Here is a 20,990-nt window from a genome sequence, read left to right as displayed (position 1 = left end):
ATACTTAAATATCATAAAAGCCATTTATGTAAAGCCCACAGCTGACATCATCCTCAACGGGGAAAAACTGAGAGCTTTTTCCCTGAGATCAGGAACACGACAGGGATGCCCACACTCACCGCTGTTGTTTAACATAGTGCTGGAAGTTCTAGCATCAGCAATCAGACAACAAGAGGAAATCAAAGGCATCAAAATTGGCAAAGATGAAGTCAAGCTTTCACTTTTTGCAGATGACATGATATTATACATGGAAAATCCGATAGACTCCACCAAAAGTCTGCTAAAACTAATACAAGAATTCAGCAAAGTTGCAGGATACAAAATCAATGTACAGAAATCAGTTGCATTCTTATACACTAACAATGAAGCAACAGAAAGACAAATAAAGAAACTGATCCCATTTACAATTGCACCGAGAAGCATCAAATACCTAGGAATAAATCTAACCAAAGATGTAAAGGATCTGCATGCTGAAAACTATAGAAAGCTTATGAAGGTAATTGAAGAAGATATAAAGAAATTAAAGACATTCCGTGCTCATGGATTGGAAGAATAAATATTGTCAAAATGTCAATACTACCCAAAGCTATCTACACATTCAATGCAATCCCAATCAAAATTGCACCAGCATTCTTCTCAAAACTAGAACAAGCAATCCTAAAATTCATATGGAACCACAAAAGGCCCCGAATAGCCAAAGTAATTTCGAAGAAGAAGACCAAAGCAGGAGGCTTCACAATCCCAGACTTTAGCCTCTACTACAAAGCTGTCATCATCAAGACAGCATGGTATTGGCACAAAAACAGACACATAGACCAATGGAATAGAATAGAAACCCCAGAACTAGACCCACAAACGTATGGCCAACTCATCTTTGACAAAGCAGGAAAGAACATCCAATGGAAAAAAGACAATCTCTTTAACAAATGGTGCTGGGAGAACTGGACAGCAACATGCAGAGGGTTGAAACTAGACCACTTTCTCACACCATTCACAAAAATAAACTCAAAATGGATAAAGGACCTGAATGTGAGACAGGAAACCATCAAAACCTTAGAGGAGAAAGCAGGGAAAGACCTCTCTGACCTCAGCCGTAGCAATCTCTTACTCGACACATCCCCAAAGGCAAGGGAATTAAAAGCAAAAGTGAATTACTGGGACCTTATGAAGATAAAAAGCTTCTGCACAGCAAAGGAAACAACCAACAAAACTAAAAGGCAACCAACGGAATGGGAAAAGATATTTGCAAATGACATATCAGACAAAGGGCTAGTATCCAAAATCTATAAAGAGCTCACCAAACTCCACACCCGAAAAACAAATAACCCAGTGAAGAAATGGGCAGAAAACATGAAAAGACACTTCTCTAAAGAAGACATCCGGATGGCCAACAGGCACATGAAAAGATGTTCAACGTCGCTCCTTATCAGGGAAATACAAATCAAAACCACACTCAGATACCACCTCACGCCAGTCAGAGTGGCCAAAATGAACAAATCAGGAGACTATAGATGCTGGAGAGGATGTGGAGAAACGGGAACCCTCTTGCACTGTTGGTGGGAATGCAAATTGGTGCAGCCACTCTGGAAAGCAGTGTGGAGGTTCCTCAGAAAATTAAAAAAATACCTACCCTATGACCCAGCAATAGCACTGCTAGGAATTTATCCAAGGGATACAGGAGTACTGATGCATAGGGGCACTTGTACCCCAACGTTTATAGCAGCACTCTCAACAATAGCCAAATTATGGAAAGAGCCTAAATGTCCATCAACTGATGAATGGATAAAGAAATTGTGGTTTATATACACAATGGAGTACTACGTGGCAATGAGAAAAAATGAAATATGGCCTTTTGTAGCAACGTGGATGGAACTGGAGAGTGTGATGCTGTGAAATAAGCCATACAGAGAAAGACAGATACCATATGGTTTCACTCTTATGTGGATCCTAAGAAACTTAACAGAAACCCATGGGGGAAGGGAAGGAAAAAAAAAATAAGAGGTTAGAGTGGGAGAGAGCCAAAACATAAAAGACTGTTAAAAACTGAGAACAAACTGAGGGTTGATGGGGGGTGGGAGGGAGGAGAGGGTGGGTGATGGGTATTGAGGAGGGCACCTTTGGGGATGAGCACTGGGTGTTGTATGGAAACCAATTTGACAATAAATTTCATATATTAAAAAAAAATTATCCACTACAAATGTCAACAGTGTGAAGGTTGAGCAACACTACACTAGACCAGCACTTCTCCAATTTCAGTATATATGAAAATTATTTGGTTATCTTACCCAAATGCAGATTCTGATTGGGCAGGGCTCATGTGGGCCCAGCAATTCTGTATTTGGATCTAGCTCCCAGTTGTTGATGCCACAGGTCCTGGTCCATGGCCACTCTTTAAGCATCAAGGCTGTGGTCCATACAACTCAGTAACAAAAAAAATCTGATTTAAAATTGCAGAGAGGAACTGAATAAACAGTGCACAGCTCCACGTTCAAGGAGCATGATGCAGGGCTCAATCCAGGACCATGAGAACATGACCTGAGCCAAAAATCAAGAGTCAGACACTCATAAGACTGAGCCACTCAGGCACCCCTCAAGGAGAGTTTTTATATGCAGTTGTCTGAACTAAACCAAAATAAAACAGTTACCATGAATGTATTCTTCAAATAGAAGAATAAATGGCAAGAACAATCAGTAGCAGATTGTGATAATTGTCCTTATTTCTGTTCACTTTGATGATAGAATCAGTTAGCTATTGCTGCATAACAAGCCATCCTAAAAGAAAAGTTTAATCTAATGTCCTTATTACCAAATGATATTGTATGTTAGGAGTTTGTTCTGAGCCGTGCTTGTCTCCTCGTGGGTCTATAGTCAGCTGTGAGTCTCTACCTTGTGTTTCTAAGGCTCGTCCATGATGTCATATGTGACTATGGTGCTCTTTTCTCTTGAACCAATATATGATCAGCTAACTATTTCTGTATGTATTATTATCTCCTACAGTGGAGTTTATGAGGAAGGAGTAATCAACACTGGATTCACGTGGTTATAATATGATCTATTGGGAACACAGAATCTCTAGGAAAACATTTCTTTGTGTCCAGACCAGTGTCCCCCAGGGAAATCATGTGCTCTGTGTTGGAGAAGCAGGAGGGAAATGTGCCTCAAGAACAGACAAAGGAAACTATAAATATCTCCTGTGTGCTGTCCCTCTGCCTGTGCCACCTTGGGCTGATGGGACCTGACTGTTGCTTCCAGAGTCTGTAGCTCGGCTAGGAGACTCATGCTAGCCTCCTTCCTGCCATCCTGAGTGGGGACAGAGCTTAGTCACCATCAGTAACCATCCAGAAAGGAATTCAGACTTCCACACAGAGACCTCTCCCTCAGAGTTCCCAAACAGGTGAGTCCAGGAGCCTAGCAGGTCTGGCAGGAAAGGGTCAGAGAGACTTCAAAGTCAGGTGTATTTACCTGAGGTCACCACATGGCCACCAGCCTAGCCCAGAACGCTGAGATCTCAATGGTCATTTGCTTGCCTGACCATGTCATTCTGAAAAACTACAGTGAACAAGGTCAGAGAGGGCCCTATTCCTTTGGTACTTGCCTTATATGGTGGAATCACAGTAGAATGAAATAAGTGTGTGGTGTAAGAGCCTCAGGCAGAAATCCTATGAAGACAGTGATTTAGAGTCAGAATGGTTGTCATAGTATGTGCAGAATTTTGTAGAGAAAGTTCTGAACAGACCTTACAGTGTTGTGCAAAGACCAGAAACAGGACCAGAGTGTGCCCACTGCTATTGTCAAAAAAGAGATCACAACGCAAAGCCCAGGAAAAATGAAGAAAAGATGCCACATCTGAAAAGTGAAAGGGATTTGTCCACCTTCTCTAAGATCACAGGACACCCGATTGAAACAGGCACAGAAAAAAAAAAACCAGTCCTCTACTGATTCATTATAACCTGCCAAACTTTTGCTGTGCTTTGCATATTTCCTGTGCTGAAGTGTTGATTTATTCCTTGGCACAGGTTTCTCTTGAAACATTCACTCTGTAAGGTGAGCAACGCCCTGAAGTTCCCACTAATTTTGTCTTCTGACTGAATTTAAGTTTCCTCCTTACTATTTTTGCTGGGCATCAGGGAGGTAACAAGACTTGGAATGTTGTCAGAACCAGGGATGCGCTTTCTTCTTCATGGCCCCTCAGATTTCAGTGATCACCTGAGCCATTAGATCTTTTGTGCCACTTCTATTTCATTTCCCTCTCTTGCTCCTCTGTGTGTGTGTGTGTGTGTGTGTGTGTGTGTGTGTGTTTGTGTGTGTGTGTGTGTGTGTGTGTGTGTGTATGTGTGATTTTGAGCAGATTGTTTGTGTTTCATTAAATACAGGACGGAATATGAGCATGCCAGTCTGACTTGTCAATTTTATTTGTCCATGGGAAACATGAGCATTGGAATTCAGGTACAATTCTACATTGTTTGGGGGAATTATAATGGATCTGGCCAGCTTGAGTTATAGCCACTCCGACTTTAATCATTGGGGCTGGGGGTCAGAAGTCAGGCTAAGAGCACAGCCCAGGGAGCAATGATTTGGTGTGTGTGGGTGTCTGTGTGTGTACGTGTGTGTGTGTGTGTGTGCGCGCGCGCGCGTGCGTGCATGCGCATGGGTGTGTGAGTGCCTTGTGGAGTGAGATCCATCCTCAGAGCGGGGGGGTATATTAGACATGGTCTAATATATTCTAAGGTGATTCTTGTAATACAGAGGCCAGAACTAAACGAACACGTGGCATTCAGGAGGGCTCTATGTCAATTTACAGGACACTTTTGTAAGTAGATTCTAAAATACAAGCAGTGTATACCGTGGGCGAGTGACTCCTTCCTCTTGAAGGTTAACCAGCAGTGAGGACACCTATTTCCTTGAAATTGCCTGATACCACATCTGATCTCTCTCCTTTTCCTTCCCCTTCCCACACATGCTACCTATTTTGGATTGAACAGCTCATAGTATCATCCTCAGAGTCTTTGCAGAGACCATTCCCTCAGCCAACACACACTTCCCCAGACATGCTCGTGGCTCCTGCCTTCCTTTCCCTGAGGTCTCCTTTCAAATGTCACCTGTTTACTGGTCTTAACAGAACACCAATTACAAAATAGCATTTGTATCCACGCTCTCCTTTACACCTACTCTTGTTCTCTTCACAGCACTTGACACCCTCTGATGTCCTATTAATATTTTGATTTGTTTCTATTCAGTCTCCATCACTGCATCATAGTGGCTGTTGGTTTTCAGTTTCCTGTGCTCATTGTCTAGACAACACCCGGAACATGTTTGACACTCAGTACATATTCTTCGAATGCATGAAAGATATTCTTGGTAAAACAGTAAAATGCATGACATCTGTTGGGGAATGCAGAGAAAGGGACTGAAACGCCTAATCAAAGATGAAATGAGAAGGAATACCTTCAAGGGGACAGTCAATACACAAGATACTGAATTTAATTTCTTGACTGCACAATATAAATTGGACCCTTTCAACTATGTGAGTAATGCCTTCAGGTGAAAATTGATGATATCTTTTTCCGGGGGCCAGTTCAACCTCATGGAACCAGGAAACAATACACGACTCTTAGAATTTCTGCTTCTGGGATTTTCAGACGGTCCAGAACTGCAGCCCCTCATATTTGGGCTTTTCCTCTCCATGTACCTGATCACTGTGCTTGGGAACCTGCTCATCATCCTGGTTGTCAGCTCTGACTCCCACCTCCACACCCCCATGTACTTCTTCCTGGCCAACCTGTCCTTTGTAGACATCTGCTTCACATCCACCACCATCCCGAAGATGCTCTTGAACATCCAGACACAGAGCAAAATCATAACCTATGAGGACTGCATCACCCAGATGAACTTTTTCTTAATCTTCTCAGTGTTGGACATCTATCTCCTGGCTGTGATGGCCTATGACAGGTTTGTGGCCATCTGTCACCCCCTGCAATACACGGTCATCATGAATCCCCGGCTCTGTGGGCTGCTGGTCCTGGTGTCCTGGATCACGAGTGTCCTGCATTCCTTGTTGCAAACTTCAATGGTGTTGCGGCTGTCCTTCTGTACAGAGGTAGAAATCCCTCACTTTTTATGTGAACTCAATCAGTTGATCCAACTTGCCTGTTCTGACACCTTTCTTAATAACTTGGTGATGTATCTTGCAGCTGTGCTGCTGGCTGGTGGTCCCCTCGTTGGGATCCTTTACTCTTACTCCAAGATAGTTTCCTCCATACGTGGGATCTCATCAGCTCAGGGCAAATATAAAGCATTTTCCACCTGTGCATCTCACCTTTTAGTTGTCTCCTTATTTTTTTGTACGAGCCTAGGAGTGTACCTCAGCTCTGCTGCTACCCAGAGCTCCCACTCAAGTGCCACAGCCTCGGTGATGTACACGGTGGTCACGCCCATGCTGAACCCCTTCATCTACAGCTTGAGGAACAAAGATATAAAGGGGGCTCTGAGGAGATTCTCTGCAATGGCAGTTAGAAAAGGTCCAATTGTCCTGCGGTTGAAGAATTTCCCATGATTTCAGTCCTCAAAGACTTTGAGTCAGAAGGTGTGATCTTTTTAAAGCAAATTGTGGACATAGAATTTGCTTTCATTAACTCCCTGTAATTTTCATTTTTTCAATACAGTACAATGTAGTTACTCATTTTATTAATTTTTTTTACCTCTCTCTGATATCCAACCATCTTCCCTTCATTTTCTTCTGCTATTTCTAAGTTGATTCCCAATCTGTTTTATGAAAAAATTAGCAATTCCTAGTTATCTATTGGAACTGCTTGGATTTCTTATGAATAATTTCTTCTCCAATGACAAAAATCACCCCACGTAATGTCTGTAGTTTTCCTAAAAAAGTAGTCATTTGTTACCGCTCTGATGGAAAAAAATTCAATCTGGCAATAGGTCATTTGTATTCTATTCTATTCTATTCTATTCTATTCTAAGACCACAGTTTTTCACTTTATGTCGGTCATTCCTTTGTAAATCACTAACTTAACTGCTCTTCCTGATTAACATATTAGCATATTTTATAACAGGCCATTGGTTTTATTCCCCTAATTAGGATTCTGTTCTCTTCTCAGGTTCTATGTCCCCAGTGCTTACATTAGTCACTGGCAAAACTGATTATCAAATACATGTCTATTACTGGAGTCTATGGAAACAGGAATTCAAATGAATAGAATGACTTAATATAGCTTTGGAGTCAAAGATGACCTCGAATATGATAAAGCAAATTTTAAAGTGTCCTCTGTATTACTAGGCACTACATTTTCTTTTCAAGTACATCTCTCAGTCAAGTATGGTGCACCAGTGGCAGTGTTTAAGGGGATTTATTTGCTGGGGTGAATAACTGGTTAAGGTGTTACAGTCAAAAGACTTGTAAATAAAAACCATAAAATGTTGCTGAAAGAAATTAAAGAGGACATCAATAAATGGGATGGCATTCTGTGCTCATGCTTGGAAATTTTTAATTTAAAATTTAATTTCAGGATGGCTTTTAAAAAACTTTTCCCAAAAAAAACCCTTTTTGTTATTTTCATATTGTCATTGAATTTCTAGATATTTGGGGTAGTATTGCCATCTTAACAACTTTAAATTTAAATTTAAAATTTCTCCAACAAAGGACCATGGCTTTGCTCTCAGTCTGTGCTCCACATCCAGGACCCGCAGCATCAACACCACCAAGGAGCTTGTTAGAGAAGCAGAGTTGCTGGGGCCCCTGGAGACCTGAGCAATAAGAATTTGCATTTCAACTACAGTCCCTGGTGAATTGCATGCACACTGAGGCTGGAAAATCCTCAGTGGGGAACAGGTTTTCTCACCTTCTCACGGTTGGCCGTTAGACATAGATAATTATTGTTGTTGGGTGCTGTCCTGTGAAGGAAGGTACTCAGCAGAATCCCTTCAGACATGGCCAAATATCGCAAGAGCAACTCTGGTTGGGAACCGCTTCCCAGAGTTTCAGAACTGGAAGCTCCCAAGATAATTTCAACTAAGACTACATCCCTGCTTGGTTTATGCCTTTGAGCAGAACATTAAATTCCTCTGAGACCCATTTAGACAATAGAGAATAGAGCTGATGAAAGGATGACTTCATAGATAATACTTTTGTGAAAATTAAATCATAGAATCGCTTTAGTGTGCTAAGCTAGCCTATGCTGCAGGAAATCTAAACGTATCTCTTATAATTAAAATACACTTCATCATGAGGGAGTAAACAACAGTTCTTAACTTCTGATCTAACCATTAAATTCCTAATTGTTTTGGCTAAACTATCATGAAGCTAAGGAGTATAGTACCCAAGGTTTTTTTTTTTTAATTTTTTTTAATGTTTATTTATTTTTGAAGGGTAGAGAGACAGAGCGAGAGCAGGGGAAGGGCAGAGAGAGAGGGAGACACAGAATCCAAAGCAGGCTCCAGGCTCTGAGCTGTCAGCACAGAGCCTGACGTGGGGCTCAAACTCACAAGCTGTGAGATCATGACCCAAACCAAAGTTGGACGCTCAACTGACTGAGCCACCCAGGTGCCCAGTACCCAAGGTTTTATACTACAGGATCAAATTTCTCCCCTCTGCTGAAGAAGGAAATAGTAATTTTCTAGAGACATCAGGGATTGTGTCCCCACCATAAATCAATGTTTTGAAAACCTAAGGGAACTAATCAGATGAGTTACTCAGTATTAGATTTTTGGGAAAACTTGAAGTCAGGGTTGTGCTGAGGTGCTGGGAGGTGTGGACCACTGGAAGGTAGGAGATTAATGGAGAAGAAGGAATCAAAACTGAATTCACCTGGATTAGCACACAGTGTCCTAGGATCAGAGAGAGAACCCGCAGGAAAATTTCCCATTGTGTCTGGATCATTGCCCCATAGGGAGATCATGTGCTTACAGGTTAGAGTAAAAGCTGCTTAATGAGCAGACATAGGAGCTGTAAATATCTCCTCTGTAGTCCCACAGCGTGTGCCACTTTGGGCTGTACAGGACATTGTTCTTTCTTTGGAGTCCCAAGTCTGGCTGGGAGACCAGCACCTGACCCCTTCCTGCCATCTTGTGGGGACAGAGCTTCAGTCCCCAACATCAACCATCCAGGGAGTCCTCTCTTGGCTTTCTACATTCTTCCCTCACCGGACATAATTACTTCTGTTAAGTTTCTCAAGATCCACATATGAGTGAAAACATATGGTATCTGTCTTTCTCTTCTTGCTTTTGATTTAAAGTGAGAGACATCTGAGTCTTGCAATTGAATATGGATAGGCCATCATAGGATTATTAACTGACCTAATATCAATATTGCTGTGTCTTGGGGAACAGGAAGGCCTAAGGAGAGGGAAGGAGATGGGGAACAATCAAACAGTGGATTGGTCGGAATACATACCATTTATCCATTAAGTTTGCTGTCATATGTGTGTGGTTCATGAAGCCTCAAAACAATGACAATAGTCACATTAGGGTCACAGATCACCATAACAAATACAATAATAATAATGAAAAAATGAGATATTGCAAGAATTTCCAAATTGTGATACAGAGACATGAAGTAAGCAGGTATTGTTGGATAATTGGTGCCAATAGACCCTCTTCACACAGGCTTGCCACAAACCTTTAACTTGTTTTTTAAAAAATTCCATATCTACGAAGTGCAGTAAAGTGCAATAAAACAAGACATGCCTGTTTGTGCTGTCATACATATGTCACATGATATTCTGAAGTCACATGTACAAATAGACATGAAATTCCAAGTCAATGACAAAGATGACTAGGTCAGAGTCAAGGTCAGGTGAACATGTTCTTTGGTAGATTACTGTCAACAAAACTAGAACCATTGTGTGATTTTCTGCACTATGGAGGAAAAGATCTAAGGAGTGTGAAAACATATCACTGAGGAATGGAGTCAGCTAGGAATAGTAAATGAGAAGTAAAAAAACCTGTCCAAGGAGAAGCCATGTAAGACGTATCAGGGAGCAATATTAGCTCCCAGTGTTAGCTAGCTGATTGGGGTAATGCTAGCTAGTTGAAAGGGTTGAAAGAAATGTGCAAAGTGGGTAGAAACTCCGGCTGGATCTTTTTTGACTCTCTTTTCTGATTTTCCCCAGCATCACTAAAAAAGACAAGCAAAAACCTCCCAGTCTGAGATTCTGGATTACAGAATTGCCTTGAGGCAATTCAAGATGGTTTGGGCAGAGATAACTGAATTCAATTGGCCTCAAGTATTAAAATTATTCCCTAACTCAGTCCTTCTAGATAGAGTCCTGACTCTTTCCTTTCTTTTGTTCATTAATAAAAATGAAAGGATATTAAGATTCTAAAGCCAGAGTAAGGGAAATAGATTGCCAGCTGAGAGTCAAATGGCAAAATCAACAGTTATAATACAGCTTGGCACCAAAACAGACACATAGACCAATGGAATAGAATAGAAACCCCAGAACTAGACCCACAAACGTATGGCCAACTCATCTTTGACAAAGCAGGAAAGAACATCCAATGGAAAAAAGACAGCCTCTTTAACAAATGGTGCTGGGAGAACTGGACAGCAACATGCAGAAGGTTGAAACTAGACCACTTTCTCACACCATTCACAAAAATAAACTCAAAATGGATAAAGGACCTAAATGTGAGACAGGAAACCATCAAAACCTTAGAGGAGAAAGCAGGAAAAGACCTCTCTGACCTCAGCCGTAGCAATCTCTTACTCGACACATCCCCAAAGGCAAGGGAATTAAAAGCAAAAGTGAATTACTGGGACCTTATGAAGATAAAAAGCTTCTGCACAGCAAAGGAAACAACCAACAAAACTAAAAGGCAACCAACGGAATGGGAAAAGATATTTGCAAATGACATATCGGACAAAGGGCTAGTATCCAAAATCTATAAAGAGCTCACCAAACTCCACACCCGAAAAACAAATAACCCAGTGAAGAAATGGGCAGAAAACATGAATAGACACTTCTCTAAAGAAGACATCCGGATGGCCAACAGACACATGAAAAGATGTTCAGCGTCGCTCCTTATCAGGGAAATACAAATCAAAACCACACTCAGGTATCACCTCACGCCAGTCAGAGTGGCCAAAATGAACAAATCAGGAGACTATAGATGCTGGAGAGGATGTGGAGAAACGGGAACCCTCTTGCACTGTTGGTGGGAATGCAAATTGGTGCAGCCGCTCTGGAAAGCAGTGTGGAGGTTCCTCAGAAAATTAAAAATAGACCTACCCTATGACCCAGCAATAGCACTGCTAGGAATTTATCCAAGGGATACAGGAGCACTGATGCATAGGGCCACTTGTACCCCAATGTTCATAGCAGCACTCTCAACAATAGCCAAATTATGGAAAGAGCCTAAATGTCCATCAACTGATGGATGGATAAAGAAATTGTGGTTTATATACACAATGGAATATTACATGGCAATGAGAAAAAATGAAATATGGCCTTTTGTAGCAACGTGGATGGAACTGGAGAGTGTGATGCTAAGTGAAATAAGCCATACAGAGAAAGACAGATACCATATGGTCTCACTCTTATGTGGATCCTGAGAAACTTAACAGGAACCCATGGGGGAGGGGAAGGAAAAAAAAAAAAGAGGTTAGAAAGGGAGAGAGCCAAAGCATAAGAGACTGTTAAAAACTGAGAACAAACTGAGGGTTGATGGGGGGTGGGAGGGAGGAGAGGGTGGGTGATGGGTATTGAGGAGGGCACCTTTTGGGATGAGCACTGGGTGTTGTATGGAAACCAATTTGTCAATAAATTTCAGAAAAAAAAAAATAAAAAACAAAAACAAAAACAAAAACAGTTATAATACAGCTGCTATAAATTCTGTACACCCTCACTCTGCTGAAAGTATATTTGTTCCCCCTCCATGCCCAACACAGAGCCTGATACACTTGAGCTGTGTAGTATAGACTGAATTGTGTCCCATTAAAATTCCTAGATTGAAGATCTAATCCCCAATGTGACTGTATTTGCAGATAGGATTTTTAGGAAGTGATAATGGTTAAGTGAAGTCATAAGGGTGGGGTACTAACCCAGTTGGGTTGGTGTCTTTATGAGAAGAGAAAGATCTCTCTCTCTCTCTCTCTCTCTCTCTCTCTTACTATCTCTCTCTCTCTCTCTGTCCCCACATGAACCAAGGAAAGGCCAGTTGAAGACAGTGCATGAAGGTGGCTTCCTACAAGTCAGTAAGAAGTCTCTCACCAGAACTCAACGATAATGGCACATGATCTTGGACTTCCATCCTTTATAACTGTGAGAAAATAAACTTCTGTGATCTAAGCTAATGTGTAGCACCCATTTGATGAATGAAGGAGGAGTACATTTCCCTTAGATAAATCACCCAAATGTTCTTCAATTTCTGAAAAACATATATGGAAGTTTTTATGAAAGTCTTTGTCTTTTGATGAAAAGATTATATATGGTATAAGGCAGTAATATTCTATGTGCCCTGACTCTGGTTCTGAGTCCCGGGAGAAGCTTTTCTTGTCTCTTCAGAGCAATACTCCAGGAATAATTTTCTTTTTTGGTAGAGTATTATCCATATAAGTCATTCTTCTTGGACAGTCTTACCTAGAGCCTATGTGTAGGCTCCCCCAAGCCCCAATCATAGGGCTACCCAAGCTATAAAAGATGATTTCTTCAACTGTGCTTATGAAGTGGGCCTTAAAAGGAAACAAAAACTGCTTTTGTGAAAATGGTTTAAGACACAAGCCACTCAGAGAAGGTCTTTTAGGATGACTATTGTTTTAACTTGCCACCTTTGGACCAGTGTCCCTCAGAAATATTTTTAACTCAATGTGTTCACAAATGTATGCACCCATGTAAATATTAGTTCAGGAAAGACATCTTGATTATCTCACATATTGATTATCTCAAAGTTTCTGTGGGCTGGGAATCTGGGCATGGCTTAGCTAAATTCTCTGAACCATGATCTCTCAAAAAGCTACAATCCACCCATCAGAAGTGGTCAGGGTCTTATGTGAAGGTTTGACTGGGGAAAGTTATATTTCTAAGTTTACATCATTTTTAGAAGGATTCAATTTTCAGGAGCTCTTGGCCTGATGGCTCCATTTCTCCTGTAGATGTTTGCTGGAAAGCATGTAACAAGCAGGAATACTAAGCAATAAAAATGAACAAACTATTGATACATGCCACAAGTTGCCACATGGGACTCTCCAATATGGCAGCTTGCTTCATCAAGATGTGAAAGTTAAGAAGGCAATAGAGTCTGCCTTCTTAAGACGGAAGTCAAAGTCTTTGAAAACCTAATCACAAAAATTATCTATCACTTCTGCTGCACCCTATTTATTAGAAACAATTCGCTACATCAGTTTCACATTCAAGGCATGAATAACATGAGATGAAGACTACAGGAGACCATTTTAGAAGTCTGCCTACCACACTCATCGTCTGGTCAACATTTGTTGTCAAGTTGAAAATGCCACTTTAGCCACTTCAATGGCATCTGCAATGGCATCTTATTGTACTTTGGTTTATATTTCTCTAAATGACTAATGATGAGCAATATTTTATACATTTATTGCACATTCATATATATTTTGTGTGAAATATCTCAAGTCTTTTAACCATTTTTATTACATTATTTGTCTTCTTACCATTGAGTTTTAAGAGTGCTTTATGTATTCTCTATGCAAGCCTTTAATCAGACATAATATGGTAGATATTTTCATCCTGTCTCTTAATGCTACCTCCTAAAAAATACTGATCAATTTTTTAATAATTAGTATCTTATTTTTAAGCAATATTAGGTACTCCAAAGTCACAGTTTCTGTCTTATGATTTTCTGGAAGTATTTTAGTCTTATCTTTTATGTTTAGGTCTATAATCCATTTAAAATTAATTTTTGAATATAGTATAAATTGGCATCAATGTTTATTTTTTGCCATATAGATATCCAATTATTCTAGTACTATTTGTTGAGAATATATTTTTCCTATTGACTTATCATGTCACCTTTTAAAATAATTTGATTGTATATGTGTGGGTTTATTTCTGGGATCTATGTTTCTTATAGTGATTTATTTATATGTTGTAAGCCAATATCACAATATCTTGATTACTATAAATTTGTAATAGTTTGGAAATAAGGTAGTATAAAAATGCTAACTTTGTTTTTCCTTTTTCCATAGTTTCTGGGTTTTCTAGATCTTTCAAAATGCACATTCATTTTAGAATCAGCTTAACAGTTTTTACAAAATTGCCTGCCAGAATTTTGATTGAGATGATACTGAATATGATAGATCATTTCTGGAAAGAATTCCAAAATCCAAGCTCTAGCACTTGTTAGATGTGTGACTATAGAAGTTACTTAACCTTTCTGTGCCTTGGTTTCCTCATATGTAACACGTAATCTCCATTGCAAATACCCTACAGTTTTTGAGAGAAATAAATGTTTTCTGTATGTAAAACACTTAGAACAACATTTACATATAGCAAGTCTCATGTAAGTATTAGCTATCTGAATGTAATAATGATTACTTGTACTTTATTTCTCTTGTTTATTATGTTGTAGCAGGAACTATAATAAAGATGATTTTTTAAATGCTTGATTTGTTTATGATTTTATTGGAATGCTTGTATGGTTTCCCCAGTTGGTACAATGTTAATGTAGGTCTAAAGTAACATATCTTCATCATAATAAAGAAAGCGACCATCTATTTTAAAAAGAGCAGCTTTGAACAGACAGAAATACTTCATGAACTTGAAGACAGGCCAGTTGAAATTATTGAGTGTTAGGGGCAGAAAGAAAAAAGAAATAAGAAAAACTAAACAGAGCCTAAGAGACTTGTGGGACTCCATTACCAAAACCAACACAAGCATTAAGGGAGACCAGAAAGAAAAGAGAAATGGGCAAAAAGAAGTAATTGAAAGAAAGAAGCAATTATTTGAAGAAGTAATTGCTGAAACTCCCCAAATTTGATGAAATAAATTAATCTACATATCCAAGAAATTCAGTGAACTCAAAGTAGGATAAACAAAGAGATTCACACTGAGACACATAATCAAACTAATGAAAGCCAAATATAGAAGAGGTAATCTTGAGTTCAGTAAGTGAGAACTCATCATACATGAGATCCTCAATAAGATTGTAAGCCGATTTTTCCACAGAAACTTTGGAGGCCAGAGCCAATGGGATATTATATTTAAATTACTGAAAGAAAATACTGTCACCTTAGAATTCTACACCTCATGAAAGTGTACGAAACATGAAGGAGAATTTCAGACATTCTCAGATAAACAAAAGCCAAGGCAGTTGGATTCCTACTGGACCCGCCCTATAAGAAAAGCCAAAGGGAGTGCTTCAGGTCAGAATGGAAGGACACTACACAGTAACATGATGCCTTAGGAGGCCAGAAATATCTTGGTTGGAGTTAAATACATGGGAAAATACAAAAACCAGCATTTTGTAATATCAGATTTTAACTCCACATTCCACATGTGGAAGGACTTACAACACAACTGCTTAAAAATAATTACATGAGGGGCACCTGGGTAGCTCAGTTGGTTGAATATCTGCTTCTTGATTTAGGTTCAGGTCATGATCCCAGGATTGTGGGATTGAGCCCCAAGTCAGGGTCCACACTTAGTAAATTCTCTCTTTCTCTCCCTTTGATCCTCTTTCCTGCTCACATGCTTTCTCACTTGCTCTCTCACTTTCCCTCAGATAAATTTAAAAAATAAATAAAATAAAAAAATAAAAAATAAAAATACTCCTACTTTAAAATTTTTTAATAATTACGTGAATTTTGATAATGATAAAATGATGGGTAGAACCGTGTAGGAGTAGAGTTTTATATATGGTTGAAGTCAAGTTGATATCACTTCAAATGATATTGTTACAAGCTTAGGATGTTACATGTAATCCCCATGGTAACTACAAATAAAATATCTATAAACTACAGGCCAAAAGAAATGAGAAGGGAGTCAAAGTGTGTCAGTATACAAAAATCAAATTGACACCAAAAAAGACCTGAAAACACAATTCTCAGTACATTTTTAAGTTGAAATTACTCTATCTTCTCCAACCACAGGGAATGAAACTATAAATCAATATAAGGAGGAAAACTGGAAAATCCACAACTATGTGAAAATTGCAGAGCACACTCAATCAATTGACTAAGGAAGAAATCATAGGGGAAATTAGAAATGATCTTCAGATAAATCACAACATACATAAACTTATGGGATGAGACCAAAGCAGTGCTGTGTAGATTTATCTCCAGTGATTCAACATCTAAACTCCCAAGAATGCCTTAAGAAAGCAGTCAGAGGCCATAGTATCAACAAGAGATTGAGAAATACATTGGTGACGTATGTGACATCTCTGCAGAGTACTGTAGTGGTTGTCCTCTGCGTGACGGAGTTATGACAACATGGGAGGTGCTGACATTGGAACACGTTCAACCTAGGTTCAACAGAGAGAATGACATCCCAAACTGGCAGAGACCGAGCAGATGTCACTCAAAGTGAGAGGTGAAGAATTTATCGTTAATGTAATGGGTAGAAGGATCAAATGTTAATCAAAATTGATTGAACCATAGGGACTTTTTGGAATAGGCAATTGATCTTGATGCCTTCTTAATTAGAAGTGATGGGCATCTTACTAAGATCCCATCCATCTGTATAACTAAGAAAAATTCAAGTTCTCATACAAAGAAAGTTGGCCTAAGTCATCAGAACGAAGAGTCGCAATGACTCAAGCCTGAGACTTTTCATTGACCCTCAAATGATGGGACCAGCTCACCTTGAAAAAACATTAAAACTGCAACAGACTAATGCTCTTTATTTTTCTCCTGACTTTACACAAAGATGTTTATGTGCTGGAGCTGGTTCCTAATGGGTTATGAGGTGTGACCGTGCATGTCTCATCCCACTTTGTTGGGTAAAAGTCACATGGGTAGCTTAAAGTTAGCCATGTGAGAGATTTATACTATAGAAATTGGCAAATAGTGTAATTAGGCATTTTCTACCTTTCATTTCTTTCTTTCTTTCCCTTCCTACCTTCCTGTGGAAATTTATCAGAAAATTGTGAAGTAGGGAGTCTGAAATAGGAAATTACCACTATAGCATACAAATTAGTGATGTCACTTCTGGGTCAGGTGATGATAAAGTATTAGCCTCATTATGTTTCACAAAGTGTATTTCAGGTCCATAACTGTATCTTGTTAGTATGACCTAATTTCTGACATCAAGAGATGGAAAAGTCATAGATGGAATTTGGCAAAATACCCACATGCTTTTATAATCTGAGAAAGGGACATTATGTTAAGAGGGAGCAAAATAGATCCTCTGATAGTGTTCTTGCCTATAAAAATGTTAAGAATAGCAATGCATCCCTGGGGAAATTCCAAAGATCAATGACACTATAATTCTTGAATGTCAAGGGCTGTCACTTCTGTTGTGCCAGACTCATGTTTTAGATGGTGCAGAAGAAAATTAGATCTTAGAGAGTGAATGTGGATTATTGTAGACTTTACCCAATGGTGACTCCAGTTCCTTCTGTTCTGCAATGTGTTCAATTTTTAAAGTGGATTCACACAAACTTTAGTGATTGGTATATAGCCTTTGATATGTCAAGTAAATTTTCTTTGAGACCAGAATTTTCTTTGAGAGCAGCTGCTCTCATCTGGCACGGGAAGCATTACACATTTATTCCTCTACTCTTCCTATAATATTAAAAGTACTAAACCTCCTGTATTACATATATTTGCTGCTGAACACTCATGAACTGGATTCTATTTCCCACATTGACCTCCCAAAATATGAGAGATCAAAGTTTTAAATAAAATACAGAAGAAACAGTTACTTATCATGTATGAAAAATGAAAGAGGCTGAACCCTTGAGATAACATAAACTGCAGATTACCATTCTGTGAGCTTATAACATTATCATGACTTAGGTCCTGTGGGGTTTTGAGCATTGTTACTCACGATCAAGTCTCTGTCTTCATACAAATAATACCCCTATGTAGAGAACGTTTCTTGTCTGAAGAGCTTTTTAAGGGCTTGCTTTATGTCTTTGTTTTTTAGACTATAGATAAAAGAGTTCAGCATGGGGGTGACCACTGTGTACATGACTGAGGCTATGGCAATGGCCCTGGAGTTTTGTGCAGCAGCAGAACTCAGATACACCCCAAGAACAAGAACTGTGCCATAGAACAAGGAGACAACTGAAAGGTGAGACCCACATGTAGAAAATGCTTTGTACTTGCCTCCAGCTGATGAAATTCTGAAAATGGAGGTTACAATCTTAGAGTAAGAGAAGAGGTTCCCTGTGAGTGGAACAATAGCTACAAGGCCAGTAGCAAAATACATCACCAAATCGTTGAGAAAAGTATCAGAACGAGCAAGATGGATTAGCTGATTAAGTTCACAGAAAAAGTGAGGGATTTCCAACTCTTCACAAAAAGAGAGTCGCAAAACCATTAAGCTCTGTAACAATGAGTGCAGGGCAGTCATGATCCAGGATGCCAGAAGCAGGAGCCCACAGAGGCGGGGGTTCATGATGATCGTGTATCGGAGGGGGTGACAGATGGCCACAAACCGGTCATAGGCCATCACAGTCAGGAGGAAGTTGTCCAGATCTCCAAAAAGCATGAAAAAGTACAACTGGGTGATGCATCCTGCATAGGTAATGACTTTGCTCTGTGTCTGGATGTTCAGTAGCATCTTAGGGATGGTGGTGGAGATGAACCATATGTCTGCCAAAGAGAGATTGGAGAGAAAGAAGTACATGGGCGTGTGGAGGTGGGAGTCCATGATAATGGCCAGGATGATGAGCAGGTTCCCAATGGATGTGACCAGATACATGGACAAAAACAGTCCAAAAAGGAGGGGCTGTAGTAATACATCTTCTGAGACACCCAGGAGGATAAATTCTAAAACACATGTTTGATTTTCTGATTCCATGTAGCTGATGATATGGTGGAAAAGAGACAAAGAAATGCAGATTTAACCTTCAAGCAGTTACCCTATACAATTACCCTGGTAAAAGGCTGAAGGTCCTGATTGGGAAGGTGAGGAAAAAGATTAATCAAATAAGTTTAGGGCAGTATACAGGGGTCCTTCCTCAAGAGGACTTGGCCCCCTTTCATTCCAAAAGTTCTAGGTCTGTAAACCAGCTCTGGGAATTTATTAAGAGGTTGGGACTCACTGTTTTTGATTAAGGTTAGTTTTTGTTTACTTGACCTTGAGCTTTTCTGCTTAAACAGATCAAGCAAGAATTTAGTAGACTTTCTACCTAATTTCTCTTCCAGGAGCACCACGGTCAACTAGTCACCACCAACCATTGGAGTAAGTCAGACTATTCCAGTCCACTACAGCAATCATTTGCACTTTGCCTTTGGTTGTTGATGCTGCTACTTGGCCTCTGCCATCCCAGGACCCAATTACTCTCACTTCATTTAAGTTTTCCAACACGGTGGCTGAAGTTTCCACTGTAAGATCTAGCCTACAGAGAACAGCAATCCCAGAGCTCATCAAGGATATTGTGGCTCCCCTCACAATCCATTTCTCATAGTCATTGTGCAAGGTATGTCCTCTGGACTCTTCCAGCGTGGGTGAGTAGGTCTAACCCGATAAACCCATTCTAACATTCCAATCTCCCCAAGCCTCTAAATCCACAACTCTACATTAAACCAAGGCAGGTCTGGCATTTCCAACTCACTCACTGTGGGCTGCCTGTGGTCCGATTTCCACCAAACAAACTGTAAGTTCCCAGGCTGCAACATTAAACGCAGAATCTCTGCTTAGTGAGCCCATATCAATACATTCAGCCCGTTCCAACTTTATGTTCTTTCCCACATTAGCCCACACTCTGAATCTATCCCTTCCCACACATGTTCCCTGGATTTCTTTCTGTATAAATTAGAAAACTCAAGTCGTTCTTCTGGAGTGTAGAACACTTTCTCACAGATCACACTGCACCTTATCCTTAGGGGCCTGCCGGCAAATGAGTCTAGTTATGGATCTAGAAGCAAAGAGGAGTGTTAAGGGTGGGACATGAGGAGATTTGGCATTGTCTTGGGTGGCAACTGCCTGGTGGGGAGGCATTCGTTTCCTCAGGCAGAGCAGAGTTAACCCCTCAGACTGAAGTGGAGAGGTGACACCACTGTGGGTATGGAGGCTACTACCACTGGGGCGACGGGTGACCCTATCACTAGGCATGGGGAGGCCAAACCCATTGGGGTAGATAGGCAGCTTCCACTGGCAAAGAAGACTTAGGGACTCAATCCTCCAGCTTCATCAAGGCCTTCATCAAGGGGCAGAGAGACAGGGAGACACAGAATCCGAAGCAGGCTCCAGGCTCTGGGCTGTCAGCATAGAGCCCAACGTGGGGCTCAATCCCACAAAAGGTGAGATCATGACCTGAGCTCAAGTCGGATGCTTAATCGACTGAGCCACCCAGATGCCCCAAAGCTCTGTACATTTAAAACCTTGACTGTGAAGCCTTCACTAATCTCCTCAGGAAAAGTCTACTATTTTAGGACCCACTTCACCAGAATTGGAATACCATATCAGAGATTGCATTTACTTATTTCTATGTTTCTTCCTCTGTTTAGATCAGGAGCACCTCGAGAGAAGAAACAATACCTTATTAATTTCTTTATTCCCAAAATATGTTAGTTCCTACCATGCAGTAATTTCTCAATAAATGTTTGTGGAAAGAACGAATGGTTGAGTGGCATTAAAAAGAGATACCACTAACAGGGAAAAGGAAGAAACAGTGAAACAACAGAACAAACCATTGAGACAGGGAGGCCCCATGATGGATAGCCAACACCAGAGGAGACCGATGGGTGCAAAAAGACATTTTAGTGCATCCCACTTATTGACTTCCAAAATCTGGGACTTAAACGTGCCAGGATTTTGTATTAACAAACATTTCTTTACTTGTTATCCTTTTGTATAACATAAAGTTACTGCCAATAAAGAGAGTCCTATGCATCA

The 20,990-nt window shown here is 40.1% G+C and overlaps 2 protein-coding genes across 2 annotated transcripts; one reads left to right on the top strand and one right to left on the bottom strand.

The window, feature by feature from the left end:
- The first annotated feature begins 5,209 nt into the window (after positions 1–5,209).
- Positions 5,210–6,553, top strand: LOC125160667 (olfactory receptor-like protein OLF4). Its single transcript, XM_047849836.1, has 2 exons — positions 5,210–5,248; positions 5,576–6,553. Exon 2 carries the CDS (start codon positions 5,585–5,587, stop codon positions 6,551–6,553), a length of 969 nt encoding a protein of 322 aa, XP_047705792.1. The 5' UTR covers positions 5,210–5,248; positions 5,576–5,584.
- An 11,452-nt stretch (positions 6,554–18,005) lies between these two features.
- Positions 18,006–18,950, bottom strand: LOC125160666 (olfactory receptor 7A17-like). Its single transcript, XM_047849835.1, has one exon. The coding sequence runs from the start codon at positions 18,948–18,950 to the stop codon at positions 18,006–18,008; it is 945 nt and encodes a 314-aa protein (XP_047705791.1).
- Positions 18,951–20,990: the final 2,040 nt, after the last annotated feature.

Source organism: Prionailurus viverrinus, chromosome A2 (genome assembly GCF_022837055.1).
Source record: "Prionailurus viverrinus isolate Anna chromosome A2, UM_Priviv_1.0, whole genome shotgun sequence".
Taxonomy (NCBI): domain Eukaryota; kingdom Metazoa; phylum Chordata; class Mammalia; order Carnivora; family Felidae; genus Prionailurus; species Prionailurus viverrinus.
This window is presented reverse-complemented; position numbering and strand designations above follow the sequence as displayed.